Genomic DNA, 16519 nt, shown 5'->3' with positions numbered 1-16519 from the left:
GATCTGAAAGATGCCATCTAAAAATCTTTAATGAGATGGGAAGGTTGTTTTTTGTCATTCTTATATGATATTTCTATATCTTAAAATGGTACTGCTTGATAACGCTATACATATTTTATACCCCCCAGATGAATCTAAAAACAATTCAGATTTTAAGTTGATAGCCTTTTTTTTTCCCCTACTAATCATTCTAGAGAGAATTGAGATCACTAAAATATTTTAATAGTATCTTGCTCTAACAAACTTTAGAATTGCTGGATTTATTTTCTGAGTATAAGGATATGATATGATCTTTTCTTGTACAGGCTGTGAAGTTAATTCTGGTAAAGCTGGGGCCAGTTACTGAAGAGGAGATTGAACTACCATGGGTAACTGTTGGAGAAGCCTTTGAGCAGATGATCAGATCAGCTGCAGTGCACATCCATAAGGAGCATTTTGATACTGTTTTCAAGTGTCTGGAGGTACATTGATTTACTTTTTTCTCTCCTGTTCACGAGAGACTGAAAAAAGCTGTGCACGCTTGCCAAGAAAACTATTTTTGTCCTATTAGACCAGAACTGGGTTTTACATCCTTTGGAAACATTAACTACAGTGTCATGTGTATGGAAAAAAAATCCCGCTCTTCGTTTGCAAGTTCAGAGTGAACCAGGTGGTTGTGCTACCCAGTGATTAATACGGGAACCACTGTGTGAGACTTGGAGCTCAGTTGCACATCTGGGCAAGGAGGGTTTGTAGGGTCTGCCTTTGCAGAGACAGATATTGCAGGCCCCTTGCTGGGGTTAGAGCTTTTCTTATACTACTGAACTAAACGTACTAGTGGTTCCAAACCCACTTTGCGATGGTGAAGGGGAAGCCTCTTTTGCTGCAGCTCTCTTTACATCAAAGACTTGGGCTGAACTTGGAGAGCCACATTTAAGCCTCGGAGCCAAGTGTTGTGAATGACAGGCGTTTTCAGTCTGGGTGTTCCCGTGTTGCTTCTCTGTGGTTACACCCTGAGGTATGAAGGAGTAGAGCTGTGTACCATGGGCTGTGCTCTGCTGAGTCAGGGTGATGTTGAACGACGAGCAAGGGCTTAGCAAGTAGTTTTTACTTACCTGATAACCGTTTAGATGTTCTCTTCCTAAGGAGTGGGATTTGCGAAGGGATCTTGAAACTTCTTGCAGTTGACAACATATTTTGTGAGTTTTGCTTCTCAGAAGGGTGAAATGGGATATTGGAAGAAATGGTAGTCATGTAAACCTAATTGAAGGCAGTCCTTCCAATTTTGGTAAATAGTCCAGTTTGTGTGGTACTGGGAACTCTCTACTTGTGACAGTCCGTAGTTACCCTGAAAATCCCATCCTGTTCCTTCTACCTCACACAGTATGATAGTAGTTGCTGTCTGACTGTTTATTAGACACAGAATTGTTTGTCACTGGATGTTTTGTAATCCTGGAAATCTGTCACCTGCAGTTGTGATGAAATCTTAGGAACTGATGACATAGTTCTCTTTATATTTAATAAGGCTTGTTTTTTACCTTGGGAGCTAGTTAGTTGTGCTCAGTATCGTCCTCAGAGGAAAATGATGACAATATCTATGAACTCTCTAAACTCTAAACTTAGAGTTTAGTCTCTAAACTGGGTTCAGTTTATAGGACCAAGGATAGGATTTTACGTTCTCTTGACAGAAAGAGAGATGAGTGTGATCCAGGGCAGCTCCATTATCTACATAATGTAGATTATATGAGTAGCCTCTCACAATTCATGTTAACATAAGGATGCTAAAGTATAAAAGCACTTAAATTCTGGTGATCTCCAGTGGAAACTGGGTGCTTCCATACCACCGTCGGTTTGGAGATGAGTCCTCTTTCTCTTCCTCTTCCCTGTTTGGTTTGTAATTTTTTGACCTTATCTTGGCAGGTATTTGTATTTCTGTCCAAGGAATCCAGGACGCTTGTTTTTACAAAATGAGTATCCTGTGGTATTTCTGGAAGGTTTAGTTTGTTGAACACGAGTGAGGGAGTCAGCAATAATTTGTTGGGCTGATGAAATGTTGATACTTTAGAATGGCTTTCAAATACCAATAATTGAAACTGTCTGATCGTTTCTCTGAATCATTTTGTTTTCCTTTTTTTTTTTTTTTAAACAGGAGTCACTCTTAGACTTGCAAAGCAAAATAACTAAGGCCAACTGCAGTATGGCGTCAGAGCAGATGGAAAGGATTCTGCAAGCATATCTGATCCTATTGGAACACGCAAATGGATCCAAAGTCTCACTGCCTGAAGAGGTCTGTCAGGTAGGTCAAACCATCACATTGCATGGCTTGCCAAAGAAGTATCAATTGAACCTGGAAGAGGTATGGTCAGCTGCAGCATCCTGAAACGTTCCTGCTGCATTAATAGTTTCACGATTTGAGTCAAGTGAACAGAGATTTCCTGGGAGTATTGCTACCTCTCCAGTCCCATGAAAGTTTTCCATTATCGTGTAATGCTGGTGTAGTTCTTCAAATAAGCACGGGGAAAAGAGAGATGATGAGGTGAGCATAGAGGCTGTGCTGTGCTGTAATTTCTGCTACTGTGGAGGAGAGCGAGACCCGCATCTATGGTGGTGCATTTCCACCAGATTCACCCTGTGGGTTCAAATACAGATTTAATGCCTTCAAATTTTGATAGGACAAGTAGGGTTCATTTCTGTGGGCTGAAGCTTAGAACACCATGTCCTTCTCTTCCAGAGACCATGTAGGTCATTCAGACCAGACAATCACCACGTCTTAATACACAAATATCAGTTCTCTCTTTTGTTTCAGGTTTTAATAAAAATGTTACAAACATCAGATCTCTTGCCATCTTGCTGCAAGACCCTGCTGAATGCAATTTCTGCGTTACTACTGGCCGAGAATGTTTTCTTGCCTGATTCTTTGACCAAGGAAGCTATTGAGAAGGTAACAAAGACTTCTTACAGGAGAAATCCCAGAGTCCAAGTTCCCTATGGCAGCATTATTTCAGGACATTCCGCTTCTGGGCAACAGACTATAAGGTTCCCTTTAGGTTTTTTGTACTGATAAGAGGGAAGCTGTAAAATGCCTAAAATAATGCCTGCTGTGGTCTTAGGACTCCTTGAGAGTCTTGCGCAGTCTGACAGCATGCTATAATGCTGTTACTATGGCAGACATATTTGCAATGAAAAACAGGCCCTGCTTTGAACACCTACAGAATCTGTGGAGAAAGGAGGGAGAACAGAGAGGGAGCATGTTCTCTCCTAGATTTTGAAGCCAGTCAGTGAGTTGGACTTGGTTGAAAAAGTACGTTTTCCACTAAGCTGCTGAACACTTAGTGATTTGCAACGGGAAGATAAGGTTGTTAACAATTCTTTAAAAACGTTTCACGTGGACCTCAGTGTTGGCTTCTGCTGAAGTAAGATTGGTTCCGCCTGTGGCATGAGTCCAGTTTTGCTCAGGAGATGGGATCCTTCAAACATTTGACTATACCTGTGTGGGCTTCTGTTAAGCTGGAGGAGGCTTAAAGCTGCCCTTATAACCTGAAGGGTCTGGGAAAGGAGTTCTGGGTGCATATTTCTGTGTTGCACACCTCAGTCTTGAGAGGCACCGATTCCACGTGCAGTCAGGAACTGTTCCAGTCTTGGTTCTTTCAGAAGCGTGAAGGTTGGCTCCCCCCCGAGGTGGTAAACTTTGTGCAGCCGGGTATGGTTGTGTGTACCAGAACTATGGTCCTGCGTGCTGGGAGGTACACAGGAAGAATGCAGAGCCCAAAGATTTTCTGGGCCTAAGCTTCTTTCTAACAATGCGTGTGTGCTACAGTACTACAACTTCAGTTTACGTTTTCCACATCACTTTAAAGAGATACCTAAGCTGTCTTTGCACAGAGCCAGTTTGTGTCCCACAGGAGTTGTTGAAAGGGCTGTGCTGTTTCTGTACCTGAGCCTTGACTGGAAACAATATTGCTGTGTGTGGCTGCATAACAAACCATGCTAGCTGTGAACAGAGAAGCTGGGTGTCCAAGAGTTACCGCATGGTTGGTTGATAAACCAGAAAATACGTCCCATGGACAATGGAGACTTAAGTATAAAATGTCTCTTGTAAATGTGTTCCTGTCAACCTTTCATTTGCATCTTGCAGGTATTCGCAAGTGAATTTGAATGGCGCTTGCTTTTGGACTTCTCTGAAACGATGTTTACAATGAAGCAGTTTGAGAGGGTAGGTGAAAGCTCTTGTGCATTTTATTTTTATTGCCAGAGGGGTGTGAGATGTCATTGTGGTGAGGACACCTGAGCAGGAAAGTCCTTCTACAATTGGGAAATCTATAGTATATTTATTTGCGTTCTATGCTGAATCACTTCAATGTATGGACATGATGTTTATTTAAACTTTTGGTATGATCTGAAAGGAATGAAAGAGGTTGACGATGCCATTGTGTTAGAACTTGGTAATAATTCTTAGGGTTGGAGAGACTGTTAGTTCACAGAGAGAAGTTTGTCTGCTGAAAAGTAAAGGTGTGGGATTGTTATGGATAGGGTGAGAAGAAGGAGTTTTGGAGAAGGTAAGTGGAAATGAAGAGTAAGGGATGTCTGATAGACCGGGCCCGGAACTGGTGATCTGGGAGGAATCATACGAATAAAAAAGAGTGGGATGTGAAGCAAAGTCAGGGATTTGGAAAGTCCTGATAAGACTGGATTTTGGGCAGACTGAATTTTTCTGTCAAATCACTGTCCCGGCTGGGGTGACAAGGTGTCTCTGTGTTGGTGACTTGGGGCACCAGAACTGACGAGACACCTGGTGTGTTGGTAGTTATTTGTGCGTGTTTGGCTTCCTCTGTAGCTGGCGTCATGTGTTCCTTGTGGTTTTGATGGCAAAGACTTATTAAACCTTGATTTTTTTTTTTTCCCCTTTAGCATTTTCTTCCATGCTTTCTAAAATACATTGAGCATTGCTTCTCTAGTACAGATGCCCTTGTAAAGGATGAGGCAATGGCAATTTTGGCTAAACTCATTCTGGTGAAAGCAGAGCCTCCTACCATTGGTTCAATGGCATTTGAAAAGTATCCTCTCGTTTTCACTGAATCATCAATCAGGTGAGACTTCTCAAGTTTAGCAAACGCTAGATGTGTCTGCATGGCTGCAGGCCTGCAAAGTGATACAGTGGGATCCCATTTTTCTTTCTGAGATGATTTGAGAAGAGATACTGCTCTGGAAACGTTATCGCTTATTTAAAAAACAAAACAGCCAAACGACAAAAAAGCTAGTGAGTGATGCAGTAGACGTGATTTGGATTTGTTACACCAAAATGCATGCTACATCTTGGGTAGTTAAACTTTATTGTGAACACTGCAGTCCAGATTCTCATCAAGAGTAACCTCCTGTCTGTGCCTCATCTTTCTTCCATGTATGCATGCGTCTTGTCTGGAGCTTGCTGGGAAGTAGTATAGAGCACAGCTGGGCAACAGAGGGTACCCAGTATTAATTACCACAGGTAATTAATCCAGGCACAGCACTATGCTGGCATAGCTTGACTGCTTCTGGTTGCAAAGCTGGGTTGGCTGCAGCAAAGTGTTTGCTTTCCCTCTGAAACCTCTTTGGAAAGATTTGAGTGACCATGGTCAAGCACAGAATGACAGTTGCAAACCTACTGATAATGATTGTTCCAATCACTCTAGATCAAAACTTCTGCCTGCAGAGAGTGGTGACCGGTACTGTCTTTTATGTAAGATTTTGTCTTTCCTAAAAGTAGTCTACTCTGTGGGTTTCTTTCTATTTCTACTTTAATAGAGTGGAGGTGTCAAGGTTCAAGGTTGTAAGTCAAAAAAAAATTCAGTTTGCTTTTATTTTCTTGTTGTATTTGTTGATTTATTTATTTACTTTCAGTGATGTGGAGCATATAGCTTAGACGATATTGCTCCTGCAATGTCAGTGGTAGAATTTAGGGGTGGGAGACATCTCAAGAGTTGCATGACCCAAGATGGAATTAGAAAATCCTGAACCAGTACTGAAAGATGTTTTACCAAATTGTTCTTAAATGCTCCCATCCCATATATTCCCAAGCAGCCCCTGCAGACCATTTCACTGCTTAGCTGTATTTATCATTAGACTTTTTTTTTTACTGTCTGAGCTAAATTTCCTTTGCTGCAGATTAAATCCATTGCTGTTTATCTTATCTGCAGGGAACACAGAACAGATTACTTCTTCCTTTTTGCATCCAGCTTTTACAAATAACAGACTTTGATTATCAAAAACATTGAAAGTATTCATTTCATCCTAATTCCTTGATGATTCTCTCATAAATCTTGTTTCTTAAACCTCTACTCATTCTTGATGGTATCTTTCTGTTAGCTTCTTTCTTGAAAGGTGGAGCTTATGGAGCTTTCCAACTTTGGTCTTACAAGTGCTGGGTGTAATAGAAAGAGTGCTGCCCATGGGGTGTAAAGTACTCCTGTTGATATGTTCCAGTATGATGTTAACCCTTTCTGCCTGAAGATAGGACTTTTGATTTGGGCTCAGCCTGTGATTCCATAGATTTGCTAGACTGTTGCCTAACAGGTTATTTTGTGTCATCCATTAGTCTTTGCTAATACTTAGGTTGTTAATAAACAGTAATCATGCTGACAATCACAGAGACAAATCTCAGGTGCTCCTCACATTCTTAGTTGTGAGGGTGTCCACCTGAGAACTAGAGTCCTTCCATCTAGAAATACTATTTGTAGTTTAAGACCTGACATTTATTACAAGCCATGTTTTGTGCTCCTTGGCCTATGTATGTATAGATGATATTTTGTGCTGTGGAGGACATTAAAAGGAAAAAAAATCCCTTGGGTTGTCCTAGTCCTTTTTGTTAGAAGTAATCAACACAATTTAGATATCACGCGAGGAAAAGGAATGATCTGATATTCAGTGGTGGGTTACTAAAAAGTTTGGTTTTATTTTTAGCTCTAATACAAGACAACAAACAAGCAAAAGACAAGGAGGAAAAGCAAAAGTACCAGTGCTGGATCATGTACTGTCTTTAATCCAGTTACCAGAGAACGAAGTCATCACTGACCTTTCACAGCCTTGGGTTGCCTTGGTTATACTGCCACATATTAGGTAAGGGATATTCTAAAGTACTACAGCCATGTGGTTCTGTCTAGTTCACCATCTGTCAGAAATCAGTTTACTAAGGGAAGCACAAGAATTACTAACCCCAGTTTGGGGAAACTGGGGTAAAAAGGTGGAAAATATCTGTGTGGAAATACTGTGTCAGTGGTAAAGTCAGGAATAGAATATCAGTTTCTTTATTATGTGATCCTAAAATTTTGTATGCTGGCATTTAGAGATGTTCCTGATACATTTCGGTTTCTGTATTTATACACCATCCCTTCTAGACAGCGGTGTTTTCAATAATTACTGTGCTCTTGTATGGGAGAAGGAGTTGGACTTGTGAATTAGAAATAGCAAAAATATTTGCTACTGATTTCAAACTTGGGATGAGCTCTCTGTCATTTAACATGAGAAAATGTTAAAGGAATCTTTCGTGTGTGTCTAGGTGCAAGTGTAACGCAGAGATTAAAGGTTTTTCATTTATTTTGAACAGACCAATGGACAAAGAAATCATCCTGCCCTCTGTGACAAGCTTTATAGGTTGTCTGTTTGCAGCTATTGACAAAGGAACCCTCTGCAAAGGTCAGTTACTGTTATTTCCTGTTTATTTGCTTTCTGTTGAAACATTTAAAAAAAGAAGTAGTTTTGCTAATGCCACAAAGTATGAAAGTGAATAGCAATAGCATTGTATCCAAATTTACTGAGCAGTTTAGTAAAAGTTGAAAAGCAAAGCTTTTCAAAGTTGAAAAGCAAAAAACACTCTCCAGGAAACAATTCTGCAGTTGTTGGTGATCATAATGGGGTGGCAGACTGTCCAAATCAAGGCTTGACCAAGATAATTAAGAAGAAAAAGAAGAAAATGAGATAAAAGAGAATGGAAATCCTGCCAAACCAGATCCAGACTGAAGCAGTCAAGTGAAGGAGAGACTGTTGACTCACAAGTGCCAGCTAGACTGTTCCAAAACTATAGTGCAAAGTTTGGGATGTTACCATCTCAGACCTGAGTGACAGCACTGGTAATAAAATGATGTATCCTCTCTCCAGGCGTGGGTGGTCACCATGACCCCACTGGTTGTCTTCTGTCTCTGGCCAGAAAAATTTTTTTTAGCTTAGCTCACATAGTACAGGGCAGTTGGTACTCAGAGAGATTTCAAGCATTTGGCTGTGTGACAAAGTATGAACAAGTGCTGGAATGCCCCAGGTTTAGTGTTCTTTGTTACTTGGGTTGAAAGGGCTTGTCTAGAGCCTGGCCTTTCTCCTCTGTAATCTCTTCAATAACACTCCTAACTGTATCCACCAATTAGTTCTGTTGCTTTTTCCTCTCTAGCGTTTGTCAAGCATGGTCATTTTTGATTTAGCTCTTTCTTTTATCCTGTTTGTAGGTTTTGCATGCTGCCATGATTACTTGACTTTTACTTACTGTAAAAAAAGGAGTACCCAGACCCTCTTTTCTTGAGTCTCAAACTTGATGGCAGCAACTCTGCACCAGCTGTGTGTGTGCACAAGAGGCATCTTGCCATTTCCTCCTTTGCTCCTAAAGAAAAAAAAACAAATGTAATGTCAGTCCTACACTCCTGTCTCCTGTTGCCCTGTACTACGCTTCCTTGTTTGATTTTCCTCACCCTCCTCCCAAACTAGTGTTTCTGGACAATTGTTCATCTTTTGCATTCACTTCAGCTCCATGATCTCTACAACTCCTTCACCTTCTGGTAGGGCTCCAGTATCCTCTCATTGCATGTACAAGGCACACCCCAGCCTGTGCTCCCTGTTTGATCTGCCTGGTCTCTCAAGCCTGAGGCAAAGTGTAAATCCCAGAGCTGGATGGCTTTCTGCAGTTGCTTGGGAGTGTAGGGAAGTACTGGGAAGTGCAGGTTTGGGAACTGGGACAGAGCAATAGCAATTCCCCCCTGGGAACTGTTTAGTTGTAACTGCCTGTATAGAAGTTATCCTATTGATCGTATAGGTGTGTCCACCGTGAGGTGAGAGCTGCTATCTTTGTTCAGCATAGGTTTACTACTACCAAATGCGATGCAGATTACAGTTTGGGAACCTCTGCCCTTACACTGCACATGTAGAAAGCTTCATCATGCGGAGAAAAACTTGGGGGTTCTGGTGTTCAAAAGGCTCGACATGAGCCAGCAGTGCGCACTTACAACACAGAAGGCCAACTGCATGCTGGGCTACATCAAAAGAGGTGTGACCGGGACTTCATCAAGTCCTTCCAAAGAAAATAGCAAACTCCCAATTTTAGTTCACTACACTGTATCAACCAACAAACTACACAGTCAAACATAATTTAAAAACTCTGGCTAAAATGAGAGCCTTTTTTACAAAGTTGCATGGCTTATCAGCCTGCTGTCATCTCTAAGTATTATAAACATCAGTTGGGGTGCTGTGTATGGTTTTTAAAGAAATTATATGTCCCCGAACATAAACTCCCTCTGTGGATTTTAAGAGAAGGGACAGCTCCCACTCCTTCTGTTAATAGGCAAGAATAAATGGAGGTGACCACTAAGTTTACGATATGTGGCCTTGTAAATGACAATAAAACTATTTTTGATCAACCTTTCTGGTTCCTTCAAGATTAAGATGTTTATAGCAACTTTCACAGTTTAAAAATACTTTGCATACTGTCTTTATCTCTGGCACATCTTCTCTAGCTGCTTGGACACAGTATCTTGAACCTATTTACCTTCCCTCCTGCACCTAACCTTCTCAGATACCACAACTTTTGTTTGGTAACTTGAGCTGTGCATAAGAGCACGAGAAGGATGTGGACCTGTTAGAGCAAGTCCAGAGGAGGGCCACAAAGATGATCAGAGGGTTGGAGCACCTCTCCTATGAAGAAAGGCTGAGAAAGCTGGGGATGTTCAGCCTGGAGAAGAGAAGGCTCTGAGGAGACCTCATTGTGGTGTTTCAATACTTAAAAGGGGCTTATATAAAAAGGATGGAAAATGACTCTTTACTTGGGTAGATAATGATAGGACAAGGGGAAATGGTCTTAAACTAAAAGAGGATAGATTTACACTAGACAGTAGGAGGAAGTTCTTCACTGTAAGGGTGGTGAGGCACTGGAACAGATTGCCCAGAGAAGTTGTGGCTGCCCCATCCCTGGAGGTGTTTAAGGCCATGTTGGATGGGGCCTTGGTCAACCTGATCTAGTGGGTGGCATCCCTGTCTGTGGCAGGGGGCCTGGAGTTAGATGATTTTTAAGGTCCCTTCCAACCCAAGCCATTCTGTGATCCTGCCATTACTTGCTGTTTCTCCTCTCTCAGGAGCAGAGACTAACGGCAAGCAGGATTCTGAGAATACTTGGAGAATTAAGCACCTTGGAAAAGAGAGAGATTTTTCAAAGGAATAAGCAGGAAATGAATGCTCACTTCCCCTTCTTTTTCATGGCAGCTGTCAGCAAGTAAGAAAGTTGCATCTTTTAAGAACTTCCCTCAATTTGCCTGGCTCAGGAGCAGTGTTTCTTCTGCTAGGGAAGAGACAAAGGAGAGAGTAATTATTTTTTGAAAGAACCCACTTGCCAGCTTAAGAATGGCAGGGAAAGGAACAGCCCTTCCCCTTTCTTGCCTGGAAGGGCTTTGGCTGACCTGTGCTGCTTGGAAACCCTTCATCCCTAAAGGAAACTGGAGGTTTAGGAAGGGGATGCTGTCGCTGTAACGATATTCTGCAAACTCACCTTCCATTCACTAACAGGAATTCAGCCTTTAAGTGTATAGGGCAGCTTTGAAGTTCTCATACAGTGCATTGTGAAAGTTTAAAAGTGCCTGAATGGTACCATCAGTATGTATTTTCTTCTGAGTGTTTCATTCATGTTATTTCGCGTAGCTTTTCTTCATTTCTGCATGCCGTTATGGTGGTTTCACACTGGTGGCTAGCTACGCTCCATCACACTGCTTTCTTACTCCCCATCCTCAAAAGAATGGGGGAGAAAATGTGATGAAAAAAGGCTTAAGGGTTGAGATGAGGACAGGGAGATCCCTCACCAATTACTGTCATGAGCAAAATAGACTTAGTCTGGGGAGATTAGCCTATTAGCAATAGGCAATAAATTACATTAGAGCAGCGAGAACTGAAAATAAACTAGAAACACTTTCCCCTGCTCCCATCCACCCTATTCTACCTTTTCTCCCCTGAGTGGTGCAGGGAAACAGGGAATGGGAGCTGCGGTCAGTCCCTAATGCTTTGTCTCTGTTGCTCCTTCATGGTCACTCTCTGCCCCTGCTCCATGTGGCGCCACGTGCCTCCCCATGGGCAGCAGCTCCCCCCAGACCCCCTGCTCCTGCGTGGGCTCCTCTCCACGGGCTGCAGCTCCAGCCCAGGGCCTGCTCCTGCGGGGGCTCTCCATGGGCCGCAGCCTCCTCCAGGCCACATCCACCTGCTCCACCGGGGGCTCCTCCATGAGCTGCACGGGAACTGCTGCTGCGTGCCTGGAGCACCTCCTGCCCTCCTGCTGCACTGAGTTTGGGGCCTGCAGGGCTGGTTCTCTCTCACATTTTCTCATTCCTTTCTCTCAGCTGCTGTTGGGTGCGTTTTCCCCTTTCTTAAGTCTGCTCTCCAGAGGCCCAACCAGCATTGTGTCCCTTTTTGGAGCCGGCTGGAGCTGGCTTGTATCTGACAAGGTGCAGCTGCTGGGCTCTGCTCTCCTGCAGTCCCACAGCTACCAAACCCTTGCCACATAAGCCCAGTACAGCCATTTGTAGCATAGAGCTGTCTGAGACTCCTACAACAGTGCTTAGCTCCAGACCTCTGCGTCCTGTGTACGTGGGTGTGACGGAGGCAGATGCAAACTGGGAGATGCTCACAGCTTTCAATGCTGGCTTGCTGGAGTAGGCATTTACTTTGATAGCCAGAGGAGCATTTCCTTTATGGGTTATGATAACGGTTAGAAAATACACATACCAGTTCTGGGATCCACGTGTTACTCTATTTCTGTGACTCTATCCATTTCAAGATGGTCAAGCACCATGCAAACACAAGTCATTGAGACCTGAGTAAATATACAGGCTGTTCTTGTTCTCTTTGCTCCAGGAAGCCTGTTCGTGGCCTGCCAAGCTGTAAGTACTCTTCTCAGTTTGGCAGAGTCTTCTGAAATACTCCATTTGTTACCTGTGGAGCGTGTCAAGAACTTGGTGACGTAAGTAAACTCTGCCTGTTCTGTGGTCCTCAGTGATTTTCCTTAGTATGGCAAAGAGCTGACTTGACTTCTATGTAGCGGCACGTTAAATGTCTTTTTGTTGATCGTATGTTCTCTTGTACCAACATTTTGCTTTGGTATTGTGGTTACGTATTGTAGCAATGTTATAGGCATTTAGAAAACCAAATAAATAATATGCCAGTTCAGTGGCATTTTCTCTGCAAACCAAAGCTTTCTTAGCCAGCTGAAGAGCAGTGTGTCAAATATGTTGCTTTCTAGGTAAGCACAAATATTTAGAACACCACGTTTGTGTTTTACACTACACTGCAAATGTAGAGCACTACATTTAGTAACTGTGTTACATTATACTAATAAAAGGGACAGTGACAGTGCAATCTGAGTTATGTCAAAAGGCTGGGATTTGACATTCTGTTGGCAGTGTTGGGATTCCCTTGTGTCCTTACATATTCGTGTGTGTGTTTGCTCTGCAATTGGATTAGGTTTTGTATGCTCACTTCTGTTTATTACAACTCCCTTCTGCTTAAAATTAGCACATGTTAACTGAGTGGCTGGAGGGACCGAGGGAGACTGTTGATCTCTCTCCAGCAAATCCTGTTGAACTTGTCATCTCCCATCGCTATTGTGATGGAGCAGCTCCAAGTCTCTGTTAGCTTGAGCTTCAAAACATCCTGTTCAGTTAGGAAAACATGGTGCTCATGTCTGAGGTGTGATGGAGATAAGGCAGCTTGCCCAGATCAAGCAGGAAGTCTTGACAGGGAGCTTCAGTCTAGTGCTTTTCTGCCAGCTTTGGTTTGAGGGTGTGAATCCCACTTGGAGTGAGGGTTGTTGGGTAGCAGAAGGAGATTTCCCTGTGGGGAGGCAAGATTCCTGCTAATGGTAGAATTGGTGTCCCACCTAAACCTGAATTACTTTTCCGTTGAAGTTGATCACTAAGTGGTTGCCTTGGCAGCAGCAGCAGCTGCATTTGCAGACCTATGCAGATCTGTTTTCAGCGGCTATTTGTGTGTGTGTCCAACTAGCTAGCCCCAGCTTGATAGGCCTGGTGGTGCCAGTGGAGTATGAAGTTGTGGATTTTTCCCATAGTACTGTTACTGTCGCTACTGCCTTGTTTTCAAATGTCTGTATTGTTGCAATACTCTCTGTATGCTAATAAAACACTCTCTTGGTTAAGTGCTTTTCCATCGGACCCCTCTGCGTTGCTGTTGGCTGATCTCTATTACACAAGACTGGCATTGTGTGGCTGCCAGGAACCCCTTTCCCAAGGGAACCTAATGGAGTTGTTTGAGAAGTTGCAGCCTAATATCTCCACTGGTATTTCTAAGGTAATCTGGTTTTTTTTGAGCAAATGCAAGATGATTTGTATTTTAGAATTCAATTTAAGTAGACTGAGTTTGAGAAAGGCTGAAGGGAGAAACGTGAGACTGTAAAGCAATTACTTCTGTAGCATCTGTTTAGGGCTGTGTCCATTTCCAAGAGGCTGCTGTGGGGCATGAGTTTACAGAGGTTAACTTTTAGCCCAGGGACACTTACCTCTTCCCTAGAAGTGACTTGGAGCAAGAGCCTAATGTATTCATTCTGAATTTCCTGCTAGACTAGAGGAGCTCATCTGTTTCTCAACTCTAGGAGGAACCTAGCGAAATCAGCCTCCTGTGCAAGACATTAACCTCTTTGTAGGTGTGTATGTGTCTGTATATGTAGCCTGCATTCTCCTGCATGTTTCTGACGTATGTTCCCACTTTTTACAGGTCCGACTATTGACTGTCCGAATTCTAAACCATTTTGAGAATCCACCTTCTACAGTGATTGAGGTAGGGCTGAAATTTCTCACTTAACATTTCAAATCAGTCTGGTTTTGATGACTGTGAACTGGTTCCTGCTTTGCAGAAACAGAGCATTTTTCTGCCAAAGGCTGTCCTCTGATTTTGTGCTTTCACGTTCCAGTTTTATCTGATTTTACCCCCTGCTCCCTAAAGTTTTCACATGTGTGAGTTCTGATACCTAAGTGGTGGTGGTAAGCAGAGCAAGCCCCTTGACTTTGTTCTCTGGTTCAAAAAGGCTCAGACTCTGTAGTTTGTTGAAATACCTTTCAATGAGAAAGGATGCTCTAACAAAATGTTTGTAACTTGTTTGTTCAGAGTGATGGCACAGGAGAGCTCCAGTCAGTATTTGCCATATTGCTCCAAGCAGAGCTTGTGCCAGCAACAGTGAATGATTACAGAGAGAAACTTCTCCATTTGAGGAAACTAAGATGTGATGTAGTGCAGTCTACAATACCAAGTGGATCTTTGCAGGAGGTGAGTCGTTGTCAACAGGAAGCTGTCACATTCCCATATTCCAAGAGATCGTTCTTATTCCATCATATCAATTGCAGAGTTTTTAATAAGAGTTCAGCTCCCATTGCCTGTGGAACTAATGTGTTTGCTTCAATATTTAGTAGAACAGTGGTGGTCTCTAGATAAATGTCCCACAGTCAGTTTAATCAGTTTTTGATATCATGCAAAGGAAGGCAAATGATTCCAGGGAGAAGTGAATTATGAGCAAATTTTAAATTCTGACTTTGCCGTACCCTCAGCGTGGTTCAACAGTGGTACATCGGAGAGCTTAGCTTTTGGATCTTTCTAGAGGATGAAAAATCTTGTCTAACTGGGTCTGTTGCATCTCCTCCATGGCTGAGCAAATGGAGATATCAGTTTCTAGATGCTGGAAGGGTCACAGTTCTACTAGCTAGATGTTCATGGATTTGGTGGGAAGGTTTTTTGTTTTTTTTTTTGTTTGTATGTTTGTTTGTTTGTTTAATTATTTTTATGTCTGTTGCAGTACCTTTATCATTCTTTTTACTTTGACTTGTAAGCTCTTGTGAGGAAGGGTTGTAGGTCAGTTCAACTGTGTGTCGGATTGCTGTGCAGAACTGGTTTTTGCACATTCATGTTATGTAGATATGGTGGATAGATCTCAATGCAGCATAGAGTTAGTGGGGTCTACAAATTTTCTTATGAAACTGTGAAACAAAAAACGATGATGTGTGTGACTTGCTTCATTACGGGTAGTACTTCTGAGAATTTCTCTGATCAAAGTTTCCTCTTTGAGAAGAAGAAAGGTTAGAGGTGGTTAGTTGGTCTTTAACTGTTGTTTTTAACATCTCAACTTTTTAACATCTCAACAAGGTGGTTTCATATGCCATTCTAGGTGCCTCTTCGGTATTTGCTGGGAATGCTTTATATTAACTTCAGCCCTCTCTGGGATCCTGTAATTGAACTCATAACGTGAGTATGTGCAGTTGGATGCTGCAATCTGTGGCTCTCTCACAGAATGATTCCTTCCATTGAAGGCTGAGGGGAGGCCTCATGGCGGCCTGCAGCTCCCTCACGAGGGGAGCGGAGGGGCAGGCGCTGAGCTCTGCTCTCTGGGGACAGGGACAGGACCCGAGGGAACGGCATGGAGCTGGGACAGGGGAGGGTCAGGCTGGGGGTTAGGAAAAGGTTCTGCACCAAGAGGGTGGTCGGGCACTGAGACGGGCTCTTCAGGGAAGAGGCCAAGGCAGCAGGCCTGCCAGAGTTCTTTCAGACAATACTCTCAGACATACTATTTGATTTTTGGGTGGTCCGATGTGGAGCCAGGAGTCAGGCTCAGTGATCCTTGTGGGTCATTTCCAACTCAGGATATTCTTTGATGATTGTTTTGTGAAGAAAAGCTGAGGTAAAAATGTCTGATTTGGAGAGATTTGTGCATGAGAGCCTTTCTGTGAAATCTTTCCAAATGGATTTTCTCTCTCAGATGAATTACAGCCTACACAGACTGTTAGTTCTTAACTTAATTTCTGTAATTTCTCACTATAAAAGGGAGCTTGCAACAAATATAGTTAAACAGCATCGGAATTTGAGTCCAAGAGAGCAGTATTTGATTAGTGTTTCACAAATGCTCAAGTGCATTTCAGTTTATCCATCTCTGACTTCTCTGTCCTTACTGAAAAACCTCTAAACCTTAATAACATTGAGTAAGGAAGTCTTAGCATGGTGACAGCTGAGCTGAATACTGAAGTCAGTGTCTCTGCTTTTAGCATGACTTTATCTCCTTGTGTTTTTTTTTTCCTTTGTTGTATGATTAGAAAGGATGGGATTTTCACCATCAAACTATTGAATTAATAAAAAAAAAATTAAATCAGCTCTTCAAAAGATATGTCCATGCTAATTCTTCCTTTGGTTCTATATGATATAACTGTACAGAAGTCAGTGGAAAGCTCAAGAACAGTTTCACTCAACTTGAGTTCATTTGAAGTCATGGGATACAACC

At 42.5% G+C, this 16519-nt stretch overlaps 1 protein-coding gene across 1 annotated transcript in view; it reads left to right on the top strand.

The window, feature by feature from the left end:
* The window catches only part of UTP20 (UTP20 small subunit processome component), a 64230-nt gene that overhangs the window by 5425 nt on the left and 42286 nt on the right, over positions 1–16519 (top strand). The window contains exons 8-19 of the mRNA XM_035551672.2: positions 306–461; positions 2129–2275; positions 2786–2920; positions 4115–4192; positions 4888–5066; positions 6916–7071; positions 7559–7647; positions 12103–12208; positions 13401–13551; positions 13975–14037; positions 14365–14523; positions 15416–15492. Coding sequence (XP_035407565.1) covers positions 306–461; positions 2129–2275; positions 2786–2920; positions 4115–4192; positions 4888–5066; positions 6916–7071; positions 7559–7647; positions 12103–12208; positions 13401–13551; positions 13975–14037; positions 14365–14523; positions 15416–15492 — 1496 coding nt within the window. The remainder of the gene's footprint in view (positions 1–305; positions 462–2128; positions 2276–2785; positions 2921–4114; positions 4193–4887; positions 5067–6915; positions 7072–7558; positions 7648–12102; positions 12209–13400; positions 13552–13974; positions 14038–14364; positions 14524–15415; positions 15493–16519) is intronic.

This window comes from Cygnus atratus, chromosome 1 (genome assembly GCF_013377495.2).
Source record: "Cygnus atratus isolate AKBS03 ecotype Queensland, Australia chromosome 1, CAtr_DNAZoo_HiC_assembly, whole genome shotgun sequence".
In the NCBI taxonomy this organism is placed as follows: domain Eukaryota; kingdom Metazoa; phylum Chordata; class Aves; order Anseriformes; family Anatidae; genus Cygnus; species Cygnus atratus.
The sequence above is the reverse complement of the archived record's forward strand: the minus strand, read 5'-3'. Positions and strand labels throughout refer to the sequence as shown.